General features: G+C 43.0%; 1 protein-coding gene across 1 annotated transcript in view; it reads right to left on the bottom strand.

Annotated features, from left to right (window-relative positions):
• Positions 1 to 15,435, bottom strand: part of LOC135556184 (leptin receptor-like) — a 73,374-nt gene that overhangs the window by 17,820 nt on the left and 40,119 nt on the right. Inside the window, exons 7-11 of the mRNA XM_064989174.1 lie at positions 11,298 to 11,455; positions 10,916 to 11,060; positions 3,807 to 4,082; positions 2,992 to 3,088; positions 858 to 1,087 (exon numbers count right to left, since the gene is read on the bottom strand). Coding sequence (XP_064845246.1) covers positions 858 to 1,087; positions 2,992 to 3,088; positions 3,807 to 4,082; positions 10,916 to 11,060; positions 11,298 to 11,455 — 906 coding nt within the window. The remainder of the gene's footprint in view (positions 1 to 857; positions 1,088 to 2,991; positions 3,089 to 3,806; positions 4,083 to 10,915; positions 11,061 to 11,297; positions 11,456 to 15,435) is intronic.

Raw genomic sequence — 15,435 nt, 5'->3', positions numbered from 1 at the left:
TGGGATTGTGCAACTGGATCCTGACGGGCCGGCCCAAGGTGGTGAGAGTAAGCAACAACACATCCGCCACACTGACCCTCAACACGGGGAGCCCCCCAGTGGTGTGTGCTTTGCTCCGTCCTGTACTCGCTGTTTACCCACAACTGTATGGCCACGCACAACTCCAACTCCATCATCAACTTTGCTGACAACACGACGGTGGTAGGCCTGATCACCAACTGTGATGAAACAGCCTACGGGGGGAGGTCAGAGACCTGACAGTGTGGTGCCAGGGCAACAACCTTTTAAAACCTCATTGCCAGCAAGACCAAGGATCTGAATGTGGACCACAGTAAACAGGGGGGTGCATACTCATCCACATCAATGGGGCCACAGTGGAGAGGGTCAAGTTCCTCTGTGTCCACATTAGTGCTGACTTGATTGAATTTATTTGCAAGCTAAAAAAACATACTCACAGTACATACTTTTTAAAAACAACACATGGATATCACAAAAAGTCAGACTTATTTCCATTGTGGTCCCTACTTAACATGGTACTCTCACAGCAGCACAATCATGAAGGCGGCACGGGAACGCCTCTTCCTCAGGAAGCTGAAACGATTTGGCATGGCCCCTCAGATCCTTAGGAACTTTTACAGCTGCACCATCAAGAGCAGGTTTCTTCAAACTTTATCATACTTCTTGTGTGTTATTTTATTATATTTTCTATTATCATCCATATTATTACCGTCACTGCATTGTTGGGAAAGAGCTCAAGGTAAAAATGTCACTGTACTCTTTTACACCTGTTGCATCCTGTGCACGTGTCAAATAAACTTGAGACTAGGAATTCCTACACTGCACATGTCCTAACTCACCGTGGTCCATAGGTGTGATGTAGACAGGATGTGACCTCGTGCCATTGTCTGTCTTGGCCTCCATCCATAGCTTGTAGCATGAAGTCACTCTGATTGGCTGCAGAGTGCAGCTCTTCACTTCTCTAGATCTGCTGGATACACACACCGCCTGCCTGACCACACCCACAGCCCCGCCCACCTCCTCCTCTGCCTCCGCCTCCTCCATGACATCGCAGGATAGGTCGGCCACCCTGGAGAATATAAACACACACACACATGCACGCGCATGCACACGCACGCACACACACACACGCACACACACACACAGACACGTTCATTTTACAATCCTTGTGGGGACCAAACAATTTATTCCCATTCAAAATCCTATTTTCCTAACTCCTAACCATAACCCTTACCTACAGAGGATTTGAGCCGAGTAGAGTGAGGACCGGATAACATTTTTTGGAGAGTGTCTGCCTTCTCTCCCCCTCCAACTTCACTCTGGTACCACTCAGTTCTGGGCATGCTCTGGACAGCATTTTTTTTCTCCTTTCATCGTTGTTCTTTTAATTAGGCCTATTCTGTTTTATTTAGTTAGCCCACCCCACCACGAATGTGCAGAGATGTTGATATGAGTCAATCAAGAAATAGGTCACACAGCCTGTGTAATTGATGGCAAGAACACCAATTAGCCCATGCAGCGGCACCGGAGACGTTTTGATTTCTAAATAGGCTACCGTTAAAAAAAAAGGAGTCTAAGTTTGTAACAGCGCTTAAATTGACTAACAACTGTGAGCGCAACAGAGCACCTTACAACTGAAGTATCTGATCATCAATAGATTAGAGAAAAAGCCATTTGTTTTGTAACACAGCGGCCGCATATCATCATGTAGGTCATGTTAAATAGCCTACTTCAAAATCAAATGGTACAGAGTCACATTAAACCTAACCCTAATCCTAAACGTAACCCTAATCCTAACCTTAACCCTAAACCTAACCCTAACCCCTAACCCTAATCCTAACCACTAACCCTAATCCCTAACCCTAATCATAACCCCTAACACTAATTCTAACCCTAATCCTAAACCTAACACTAATTCTAACCCTAATTCTAAAATAGCCTTTCTCCTTGTGGGGACCTGCAAAATGTCCCCAACTCTCCGAATGTTCATTGTTTTACTATCTTTGTGAGGACTTCTGGTCCCCATGAGGGTAGTAACACACACACACACACACACACACACACAAAGTATTTCAGGGTGAAAACGCCTTATCTCCTTATGGGTATGTTTTCCCTATGATGCCATAGCTCTTTGTTAATCAACAAGTCTAAACTTCCGTTCACTGCCTTAATTTTGAAATCGTGGCAATTTACCAATAATTACATACAGTCATTTGAGTTGCTTGAGGGGTCTAAATCCATTCTGTATTGTTCTACGATCTTGAACCAGTTCCTGTCCCGTATTTCTTAGGAATACAACACAAAGACACCAAGCAGAGACACCGAAAAGGTGTCAATATTGCACAGGAATCAAGTAATATTGTGCTGTATTCCATGCTGGGCTTGTACTGCAAAGACTCTTTGATTGATTGGACTCATAAGATAACCAACGGTCACTGTAACAATACAGTACAAGTGTATGTGTAGGTTTTACTAGTGTATGTACAAGTATATGTGTAGGTTTTACTGGTGTATGTACAAGTTTACAAGTGTATGTGTAGGTTTTACTAGTGTATGTACAAATATATGTGTAGGTTTTACTGGTGTATGTGCAAGTATACAAGTGTATGTGTAGGTTTTACTAGTGTATGTACAAATATATGTGTAGGTTTTACTGGTGTATGTGCAAGTATACAAGTGTATGTGTAGGTTTTACTAGTGTATGTACATGTATACAAGTGTACGTGTAGGTTTACTGGTGTATATACATGTATACAAGTGTATGTGTAGGTTTTTCTGGTGTTTATACAAGTATACACGTGTATGTGTAGGTTGTACTGGTGTATGTACAAGTATACACGTGTATGTGTAGATTTTACTGGTGTATGTACAAGTATGTACAAGTGTATGTACAAGTATTAAGCTATATGTGTAGGTTTTACAGGTGTATGTTTGTGTAGGTGGTCCAATGCTGTAAGTAAAAGTAGTATTGACCTGGACAGGAAGTTGATTTTAGTTTGGATGTTCTTCCACCTACAGGTCATGCTGTCCAGATCCCCATTGGTTACACAGCTGATATCTATGATCGGATCTGAAACACAGACACAAATAGAAGAGTGGAACCCTTACCCTGACATCAATATGAACCTTGAGCTTGAAATATGACCACAGCCCATTGACAGACAGACAGGAGTCATAACAAACCCATGAATGTGGACTGGGTCTTTTACCAAATAGGGCTATCTTCTGTATACCACCCCTACCTTGTCACAACACAACTGATTGGCTCAAACGCATTAAGACATTCCACAAATTAACAAGGAACACCTGCATTACAGGTGTCTACATCATGAAGCTGGTTGAGAGAATGCCAAGAGTGTGTAAAGCTGTCATCAAGGCAACGGGTGGCTACTTTGAAGAATCTAAAATATTACATCTATTTTGATTTGACCTTGAATGAGTAGGTGTGTCCAAACTTTTGACTGGTACACACACACACACACACACACACACACACACACACACACACACACACACACACACACACACACACACACACACACACACACACACACACACACACACACACACACACACCACACACACACACACATATGTATGTATATATATATATATATATGTGTATGTAGGTTATATATATATATATACACACATATATACTGTATATTACTGTTGATCCCTTAATCCCATGACCCATCGTTTTCCTGAAGTCTAAGCCTAACCATTCTCCAATCCCAACCCTACAGGACTTAATCCATCCATCCATCCATCCATCCATCCCAGCTCACCTTTAATGTATATCGTTGCGTAACGGTAGTTACAGCTATACTTCTCCCCTGAAGGCTGGCAGCAACGCAGGATGTCATACAGTTTCTGCTCAGAAGGTTGAACCGTTATCTTACTGACACGGTCGTTGACAGCAGTGTACTGGCTCTGTGGAAGGCGGTCAAGGTTCAGAAACCAGACTGCCGTGCTGGCGTTCACCCTGCGGTCGTTGAACACGCAGTGCACAGTCACACTGTCTCCAAGGCTGGCCGCCACTCTCTCAGGGAGATATGTCACATCTGAAGCCAAGCAAAGGGAATTCAGTCAGAAAAGCAAGATCACCTGACTGGCAGTTGACAGTTGAAGTATTTTTATGCGAGAGCATCGTGATTGACTTGATACCCTGACTGAGTTGTCTAAATTTGTTGTTTCATGCAGCAACCTAATTAGTTACCATGGCAACAGGCGGCACATTTTTTTCCTTTCTTTCTGCGAGTGAAAGGACCACAGTAAGAAGAAAATCTATGTCAAATATGTATTTTTTAAAGTAACCCGAGGAACTCAATTTCATGTAGCAGTACCCAACCTCCAGACATAGTCTGAAATGATCACTGGAATATTATCACAAACTTCCTTCCAGTTTAAATGATTTGCTATTCCTCCATGAGCAGACATAATATATTGACTGACAGCAAAGGGGCCATAGCCTGGGTGACTAGCTGAATGTAATAGTCTTACTCAGGGCAAATGGGACCTCAGTAATAAAAGAGTGGATGAGAAATAGAAGTACACTTCATTTGTCACATGCTTCATAAACAACAGGTGAAATGCTTCCTTACAGGACCTTTCTCAACAACGCAGAATTAAAGATTTAAAACATTAAATGGTGAAAAAGGGAATAAATACACAGTGGACAACAATGAGTAAAAATAACTTGGCTTCAACACTGACTATACTAAACATGAGTTGTACATTTCTGCAGCATTGAAGGTCCCCAAGAACATAGTGCCTCCATCATTCTTAAATGGAAGAAGTTTGGAACCACCAAGACTCTTCCGAGAGCTGGCCACCTGGACAAATTGAGCAATCGGGGGAGAAGGGCCTCGGTCAGGGAGGTGACCAAGAACCCGATGGTCATCCTGACAGAGCTCTAGAGCTCCTCTGTCGAGATGGGACAACCTTCCAGAAGGACAACCATCTCTGCAGCACTCTACCAATCAGGCCTTTATGGCAGAGTGGCCAGATGGAATCATCTCCTCATTAAAAGCACATGACAGCCCGCTTGAAGTTTGCCAAAAGTCACCTAAAGGACTCTGAGCATGGGAAACAAGTTTATCTGGTCTGTTGAAACCAAGATTGAACTATTTGTCCTCAATTGCAATTGTCACATCTGGAGGAAACCTGGCACTAAACCTGCTGTGGTGATGTTTTTCAGAGGCATGAACTAGTCAGGATCGAGCGAAAGATGAACAGAGCAAAGTACAGAGAGATCCTTGATGAAAACCTGCTCCAGAGGGTTCAGGACCTCAGACTAGGGCGAAGGTTCACTTTCTAACAGGACAACAACCCTAAGCACACAGCCAAGACGACGTAGGAATGGCTTCGGGACAAGTCTCTGAATGTTCTTGAGTAGCCCAGCCAGAGCCCAGACTTAAACCCAATCAAACATTTCTGGAGACCTGCAAATACCTGTGCAGCGACGCTCCCCATCCAACCTGACAGAGCATGAGAGGATCTGCAGAAAAGAATGGGAGAAACTCCCCAAATACTGGTGTGCCAAGCTTGTAACGTCATATCCAAGAAGACTCAAGGCTGTAATTGCCGCCAAAGGTGCTTCGATAAAGTACTGAGTAAAGAGTCTGAATACATATGTAAATGTAATATTTCAGTTGTTTATTTTTTGGAAATTTGCAAAAATGTCTAAAAACCTGTTTTTGCTTTGTCATTATGGGGTATTGTATATAAATTGATGAGGGGAAAACAATTTAATACATTTTAGATAAAGGCTGTAACGTAACAAAATGTGGAAAAAGTCAAGGGGTGTGAATACTTTCCGAATGCACTGTACGTACACAATCCATGTCTCACTTGTCTCAAGGCTTAAGAATCCTTCTTTAACCTGTCTCTCCCCTTCATCTACACTGATTGAAGTGGATTTTAAGAAGTGACATCAATAAGGGATCATAGCTTTCACCTGGATTCACCAGGTCAGTCTATGTCATGGAAAGAGCTCTTAATGTTTTGTAAACTCAGTGTACAGGGAGTACCAGTACCGCATATATGTGCATGGGTACAAGGTAATTGAGGTAGCTATGTACATATACGTAGGTAGGGCTAAAGTGACTAAGCAACATGATAGGTAATAGACAGTGGCAGCAGCGGGTAGCCATTTGATTAGCTATTTAGTATTGTTTAGCAGTGGAGGTTTGAGGGTAGAGCGAGAGAGAGAGAGAGAGAGAGAGAGAGGAGAGAAAGGGAGATTAACTACACTACACTAAAATGCAAATCAGCCCTTTGACAAAGAACTAAATAATGTCCCCTTCATATTCATTAACTAATATTATCTTAATATTGTTGGGTTCCTATTTTTCAGAGTAAATAACTCACGGACACTAGAGAAGCTTTAACCAGGTTTATTCTTCCCAAAGGTTCTGTACAGCTAAAAAGACAGCAAAAAAATTCAGACATCACAGTTTATATACATCCTACTAAAGACACTCCTCTTCCTTACAGTTTATGGCTCCACAGGAAAGAAGGTAACCAGATAGCAACCCTGATCACTCCCTTAGGGGAACTGACCTCACCTCCTGACTCACAGATATTCATCTGTCTTCCCCATATCAACACATCGCTCTCCTCTCCTCCGTCAAACACATTCCAAAGCCTTCTGGCTTTTTACAAACTCTTTCTATTCAAGGCTTTGTCTCTATCATTTATTTAATATCTCAATGTTCAAAGTTTAGCAGATTCCAACAATATAATCCATCTGGCTCCCTCATCTCCCTGCTCCATTCTGATCCTCATCTCCACCCTGCTCCATTCTTATCCTCATCTCCACCCTGCTCCATTCTGATCCTCATCTCCACCCTGCTCCATTCTGATCCTCATCTCCACCCTGCTCCATTCTGATCCTCATCTCCACCCTGCTCCATTCTGATCCTCATCGCCACCCTGCTCCATTCTGATCCTCATCTCCACCCTGCTCCATTCTGATCCTCATCTCCACCCTGCTCCATTCTGATCCTCATCTCCACCCTGCTCCATTCTGATGCTCATCTCCACCCTGCTCCATTCTGATGCTCATCTCCACCCTGCTCCATTCTGATGCTCATCTCCACCCTGCTCCATTCTGATGCTCATCTCCACCCTGCTCCATTCTGATCCTCATCTCCACCCTGCTCCATTCTGATCCTCCTCTGCACCCTGCTCCATTCTGATCCTCATCTCCACCCTGCTCCATTCTGATCCTCATCGCCACCCTGCTCCATTCTGATCCTCATCTCCACCCTGCTCCATTCTGATCCTCATCTCCACCCTGCTCCATTCTGATCCTCATCTCCACCCTGCTCCATTCTGATCCTCATCTCCACCCTGCTCCATTCTGATCCTCATCTCCACCCTGCTCCATTCTGATCCTCATCTCCACCCTGCTCCATTCTGATGCTCATCTCCACCCTGCTCCATTCTGATGCTCATCTCCACCCTGCTCCATTCTGATGCTCATCTCCACCCTGCTCCATTCTGATCCTCATCTCCACCCTGCTCCATTCTGATGCTCATCTCCACCCTGCTCCATTCTGATCCTCATCTCCACCCTGCTCCATTCTGATCCTCATCTCCACCCTGCTCCATTCTGATCCTCATCTCCACCCTGCTCCATTCTGATCCTCATCTCCACCCTGCTCCATTCTGATCCTGTCCTCATATTTGACATTCTATGCGGTAACTTCACAGTTCAAACATCCAGTGTTTCCAAATCTGTTTGCTTAGTAACCCAGTGTATATTTAATTGAATCTTTATTTAACTAGGCAAGTTGGTTAAGAACAAATTCTTATTTACAATGACGGCCTACTCCGGCCAAACCCTCCCCTAATCCGGACGACGCTGGGCCAATTGTGCGCCGCCCTATAGGACTCCCGATCACGGCCGGGATCGAACTCAGGTCTGTAGTGACTCCTCTAGCACTGCGATACAGTTCCTTAGACCTATGCGCCTTAGACCAGTCCCCCTATATTGAGTGCATGGAAATGCAATGCCTATCTATGAATCATTCATCGTCACTAACAGTAGAGTACGCAGCAGGTACAGACCTATCCCAGTCTTAATACTATAATAGCTAGGTGTGTTTGTGCCCACACAATCTGCTAATCACAGATGATTTATGACTTCATTAAAAAGTCTCCTCTTAAAGTGTGCTAGGGAAAAAGCGTATTATTTTGTTTCAATCATGGGTGAACAGCCACTGACCCTGGAGATAACCTCTGACCTCTAACCTCTCAACTATGTTTCCTACATACCATAAGAAGATGGGCAAGTTCAATTGGATTGCTTTGGTGTCCAGGTTTTTGCACCCTATCTCCCCTTGGAGATAATAGAGGTCAGTAGTTGAATCACACACACACACACAGGACAATTGATGAGACATTTGTCCTCCACGACTCTCTCTAAAACAAATGCTATTGTATCACTAGAATAACAAAACTTGACGGACAAAGAAGCTAATTCTATTGTTTTAGTTCCCACAGGGCACAGACATCAATTGAACCTCTATTCCACATCGATTCAACCCATTTTTTTTGACATGACGTGGAAACAACGTTGATTCAATCGGTGTGTGCCCAGTGGGTTTACTGGAACAAATAGCACCCTATTCCATATAAAGTGCATTACTTTTGATCAAAAGTAGTGCACTATGTACAGAATAGTTCCCCTTTTGGGAAGCACGCTTTTAGTTTACTGGAATAACAAGCAACTTGCTACCATCTAGAGATGTGACACAAGTGTTGATGCCTTTGTGCCAGAGTAGCTCACCTGCAGACTCTTTCACTCTTACTGCGTCAATTTCAGAAACATTCAATCAGGCTTCTGTAGATGAGTGGGAGCAGTAGAGGGAGGAAAATGGACTTGAGTGCAGGTAGTAGATGTCCATTGAAAACAACCTCTTTCATACACCTACGTGTCATGCTCAATACTAAACCCATGACAAAAGACAGTGGGAAAGCCAACCCTAGATGTACACTGCCTACAGCCTAGTTAGATTATCTGGAATTTAGGAAAACTTGTTTCTGCTTGCCATGAACCACTTTCTAAGTTACTGTAGATGTTTTGTTAACCTTTTCACATTTGAGTTCCAAATATCTCTAACGGTCGCCCCCAGGGTGAGTTGTTTTATGCACGTGATGTCAGAATGCACACATTGATCCAAAATGTGATTATTACTCAATAGTACAGTTAACATGCGCTGATTGCCAAATATCTATAAGCTATGTTCCAACTTGTCAATTTCAAATAATTTTTTACACGTTTTATTTTCTAACAGTTTGAATTCAGGTGTGTTCCACCTCGTCATTAATTCACATAGAAGTAGCCCATTTCAGTGTTGCGCACATTTATGTTTGAGGCTTTACTGAGCTGGACAAACTCTCTTCAAGGGAGAGCCCAAGCACTTCATCAATGTTTCCGCAGATCAAGTATGCAGACATTTCCGCAGGCTTGCACGAATTGGACCATTTTCTGTCAGGCGCTCACATTGCGTTCCTTCTTGTTTTCCTTACAAATAATAACTTATTTTCTGTATTGTGTTGTCGTTTCTACTGTACCATACTGTATGTATGTATATTTTGTATGTATAGAGCATAATGTATTTACAGTTCTATTCACATGTTTTCAAGTACTGGTGACAAGTAATGCATTCCAATCATTGCATAGACTGTAATGAACACCTATGATGTGTGTAAAATATTTTTTGGAAGGTTCTACTGATTATAATGAGCTAATGCGAATCTATTTGCCAGCTATGTGTGGTGCCATGTTTGTTGACATAATACAATGCATTCTGGATGTCACGTATGTTATAATGAGGTGAAAGGTAAACTTCCGGAGGTGAATGAAGGGATGTGAATGATCGTAGACGACACACCCCCTTCAACATGCATACTGCAAACAGACCAAACTCATCTTGTCTCCTCTTATTATCTTTGGGTGATGCAAAAAAAAAAAACATGGCGGCACGCACAATCTACCCATCTTCGGATTACTCTAGATTTCAAGAAAGTGTATTACTCAATTATTTCAATCAATGGTGAGCTCACTTGTGATGAATTATAAATAGTAATTGCTATTAGCTTATTCATATTGTGGTTTCTGACAGCCGAAAGTTATCTAAATATGACCGCTTGTGTCATGCCAATCTTTCCTCAGTTAGCGCTAGGACTAATTTAGCCTACATTTTCCAGTTTGGATGATTGTGTTATGCTGTAGCTACTTCTGTGAATGTCTGAACATAGCATCCCCCCAAAAAACTGGTCACATTCAGGACAGAACTTTGTAAGGACTGTGTTTGTGCAAAACGTTTCTGTGAAAAAAACAGAGTGGCTAGTTTAAAAGCTGACTGTTGCGTCCAAACTGGACGTTCTAAATAAGCTTTCTAATCACACTGGTTTGAGCGTATGCTGCAAGGCCCACTGTGGAATAATCACACCCCTTTGTTGATACATGTGAAAAGGTTCAGGCAAACAGTAAAGCTAAGCATATGTGTACATTGCTGTACAGCCAGAGGTCTTACTGTGTAGTATACTGTATGTGAAGGGAATATATCTGAATATCTGTATGTTTATTGTACGTAAGTAGAGCATGGCAGAGGTGTTACTCTGCAGGTAGATGTGAGTGGAGTATGAGTGGAGTATGGCGGCAGGTAGCCTAGCTGTTAAGAGTGGCCAATAACTGAAAGGTTGCTGGTTTGAATCCCGAGCCGACTAAGTGAAACATCTGTCGATGTGCCCTTAAACTATGCACTTAACCCTAATTGCTCCTGTAAGAAGCTATGTATAAGAGCGTCTGATAAATGACTCAAATGTACAATTGTAAGTTAACTCTATGTTAAGGGTGTTTCTGTGCAGGCAGGGGTCTCACCTTCCAGGTAGATGTGGTGTGGCTGGCTCCAGTCACTCCACAGGTGGGGCAGAGCAGAGTGGTGAGAGTGGATCTGTACAATGTAGTGCAGACCTGCCCTCAATCCAGTCAGAGACACCCACTGGTCTCCAGTCACCTTCACATGCTGAGCAAGAGGAATAGTGGAGAGAAACAAGATGTTACTCTACCTGCAAATGCAGAATTTGACACAAATACACAATGCCATTGGGATGACTAAGAATATGACTAATAAAATATGAGTGGTCTTAAGAATCTCACTTAACGTGTTTGCTCTTGTTCTCTGATAAATTATGTTTGTCTATATTTGTTGTAGGACCTGTACTTAGATATTGTGTTTGCTCTGAGGCCAGTGTGTTCTTACCTTCCAGTTGGGGTTAGAGGTGTTGTAGGAGGTAATGTATCGGACCTCATAGCTCAGTGGGACAGGGCTGGCATGGGGCTGTGGGTTGCTCCAGCTCAGAACTAGCTCTCCCTCTGCGTTCTGGGTGTGTGTTAGGTTCACTGGTGGGCTTGGTTTACCTGTATAACACACACACCACAAGCAATACATACTAGATAAATCATCATTGGTAATTGTTAGCCAGAGCATCATCACCATCCTCCAAACTATGTAACATCATCATCGTAATGCCATCCAATACGCCTACACATTGTTCCCTCTAACTGTTTTCATCACTGAGCAAATGTCTTGTCTGCGGAGCGCAAACTTGTGCAACTTCCGGTGTGTGTTTACTGTGAACACTGAGGCTGTGCCAGCTTTAAGTTAGTTTTAACAGTGGTCATGTAGTGCTACCCTCTGCCTATTAGCCACTTAGCTTGTTCAAAGCCTCTCTCAAAATACAACATTGCCCGTTTAAGACAAAAAAAAATATTTTCAAAGATGTCTAGAAATGTACACGTTTTGTGCTCTTGTAGGAAACAATCACTCCCCCATTGCAGACTACAAATGATATATAACTGGGCTAATTACCCACTAACTAGAAAAGGATATGAACAAATGTACAAATGTGCACACGTTGCTACATGTATCTTTCATTTTGATCTCAAAACAAGCGCTACTACTCATGAATGCTGAAACTGTAAACACAGTCCAGTTCAAAGTGAATGGCACAGATCCAAATATGCCAATGGTCTATTTGCATATAGGCCTACTGCAGTTCTTATTGGTTATGGTGCATAGGTCTGTGTAGAGTCCTGCATGTCAATGCAATAGAATCCTACTCCGATGCGTTCTGCCGACAACAGAATCTCTTGAATAGTTAGTTTTTCATAATAAGTCTTGCATACTTAATTTTGTTTTCGGTATGTTGCATTAGAGGTGGCTAATATTGTATTGATTCGATCACAATTCCCACAGCAAAGGGAAATGTTGATAGTGTTAGTGGGAAAACTCCAGAAAGTTTAGTGAAGTTCAATCTCTCTATTTCCTCTGCGTGGCAGTCCCAGGGAGCTGCAGGCCCGCACACACGAGCAGCTTAGAGGGAACATTGCTCCTACAATGATCAAATATCTCTATAATGCAGCGTCAACAATGGCCTCAGGCACATACAGTAATGTAACAGCCATTGGAGACACATTGATTGTCCCTGATAACTGCATTGGTTATAGAGTCCCAGAGGCTTCATACAGGGCAGCCAGATAATGAAATCAGCAGAAACATACAGTGCCAGTTGTCATACCCCATGACTTTTTCCACATTTTGTTACATTACAGCCTTATTCTGGGTAGTGAGCAACCCCCACCTGGGTTCTGCCTAAGGGGGGCACCACTGGTCATTTTGGAACGTTTTGAGAAAATTTTCCCGAAAAACGTCAGAGTCCGCTCTTCTCTGTTCATTGCACTGTTTTGTTGTGCGCCTGGTGATTGAACGGGTTACCAGGCGTAGATTTTCAAAATGCTTTTAATCCATTTAATTCAAATGGATGGAAAAAAAAATCAGTAATCTACACACAATACCCTAAAATGACGAAGTGAAAATACATAAGTATTCAAACCCTTTGCTATGAGACTCGAAATTGAGCTCAGGTGCATCCTGTTTCCATTGATCATCCTTGACATGTTTCTACAACTTGATTGGAGTCCACCTGTGGTAAATTCAATTGATTGTACATGATTTAAATAAAGGTTAAATTAAAATTTAAAAAATAAAGTCATGAGGTCAAAGGAATTGTCCGTAGACCTCCGATACAGGATTGTGTCGAGGCACAGATCTGGGGAAGGGTAACCAAAAACATCTGCAGAATTGAAGGCCAGAGGAAGCCAAAATACACAAGACAGCCAAGAGTCACATCTAGAGGAAACCAGCCCTACGGTGAAGCATGGTGGTGGCAGCCTCATGGTGGGGGATGTTTTTCAGTGGCAGGGACTGGGAGACTACTTACGATCGAGGCAAAGATGAACAGAGTAAAGTACAGAGATATCCTTGATGAAAACCTGCTCCAGAGTGCTCAGTGCCACAGACTGGGGTGAAGGTTCACCTTCCAACAGGACAACAATTTGGGAGAAACTCCCCAAATACAGGTGTGCCAAGCTTGTAACGTCATATCCAAGAAGACTTGAGGCTGTAATTGCTGCCAAAGGTGCTTTGATATAGTACTGGGCAAAGGGTCTGAATACTTATGTACATTTGTATAAATTAGCAAAAATGTCTAAAAACCTGTTTTTGCTTTGTCATTATGGGGTATAATGTGTAGATTGATGATGGGAAAAAATAAATTTAATAGATTTTATGGTCTCTGGATGTATACTGATTACTGATCAATAAGGTCATGCTCATGTCAGGAAAATTAATACCTCAAAATTGATTTAGTCACTGAAATCGCAATCCATTAACAGGGCAGAGTAGAGTTACAGTTTATAGAAGAGAGCCTCTCACAATTTCTTCCTGGTATTTGAACAAATATGAAAGTATTTGACAATAAGATGTAAACTCAGCAAAACTCAGTCCTTTTTCAGGACCCTGTCTTTCAAAGATAATTCGTAAAAATCCAAATAACTTCACAGATCTTCATTGTAAAGGGTTTAAACACTTTCCCATGCTTGTTCAATGAACCATAAACAATTCATGAATATGCACCTGTGGAACAGTCATTAAGACACTAACAGCTTACAGACGATAGGCAATTAAAGGTCATATTTATGAAAACTTAGGACACTAAAGAGGCCTTTCTACTGACTCTGAAAAACACCAAAAGAAAGAAGCCCGGGGTCCCTGATCAGCTGTGTGAATGTGCCTTAGGCATGCTGCAAAGAGGCATGAGGACTGCAGATGTGGACAGGGCAATAAATTGCAATGTCCGTACTGTGAGACGCCTAAGACAGCGCTACAGGGAGACAGGACGGACAGCTGATCGTCCTCGCAGTGGCAGACCACGTGTAACAACACCTGCACACCTGCACAGGATCAGTACATCCGAACATCACACCTGCGGGACAGGTACAGGATGGCAACAACAACCGAGTTACACCAGGAATGCACAATCCCTCCATCAGTGCTCAGACTGTCCGCAATAGGCTGAGAGAGGCTGGACTGAGGGCTTGTTGGCCTGTTGTAAGGAAGGTCCTCACCAAAAATCACCGGCAACAACGTCACCTATGGGCACAAACCCATCGTTGCTGGACCAGACAGGAGAGCAAAAAGATCTCTTCACTAATGAGCCGCAGTTGTGTCTCACCAGGGTTGATGGTCGGATTCGCGTTTATCGTCGAAGGAATGAGCATTACACCGAGGCATGTACTCTGGAGTGGTATTTATTTGGAGGTGGAGGGTCCGTCATGGTCTGGGGCGGTGTGCCACAGACCACATCATCATTGCAGGCAATCTCAACACTGTGCGTTACAGGGAAGACATCCTCCTCCCTCATGTGGTACCCTTCCTGCAGGCTCACCCTGACATGACCCTCCAGCATGACAATGCCACCAGCCATACTGCTCGTTCTGCGCGCGATTTCCTGCAAGACAGGAATGTCAGTGTTCTGCCATGGCCAGTGAAGAGCCCAGATCTCAATCCCATTGAGCACGTCTGGGACCTGTTGGATCGGACGGTGAGGGCTAGGGCCCTTCCCCCCAGAAATGTCCGGGAACTTGCAGGTGCCTTGGTAGAAAAGTGGGGTAACATCTCACAGCAAGAACTGACAAATCTGGTGCAGTCCATGTGGAGGAGATGTAGTGCAGTACTTAATGCAGCTGGTGGCCACACCTGATACTGACTTACTTTTGACCCCCCCTTTGTTCAGGGACACATTATTCAATTTCTGTTAGTCACATGTCTTTGGAAATTGTTCAGTTTATGTCTCAGTTTTGGAATCTTGTTTTGTTCATACAAATATTTACATGTGCTAAGTTTGCTGAAAATAAACGCAATTGACAGTGAGAGGATGTTTCTTTTTTTGATGAGTTTATCTTCCTGTGGTGTAGTACTCGAGACAAAGTTCCCGGTCTACATATTGAGTGAGTGTTTCAGGCCATTCTTAGTGGATACATTTTTACTTGGTCGTGAC

The sequence above is a fragment of the Oncorhynchus masou genome, chromosome 15 (assembly GCF_036934945.1).
Source record: "Oncorhynchus masou masou isolate Uvic2021 chromosome 15, UVic_Omas_1.1, whole genome shotgun sequence".
NCBI classification, from domain to species: Eukaryota; Metazoa; Chordata; class Actinopteri; order Salmoniformes; family Salmonidae; genus Oncorhynchus; species Oncorhynchus masou.
Note: the sequence above shows the minus strand (reverse complement) of the source record. Positions and strands in the feature narration are given on the sequence as shown.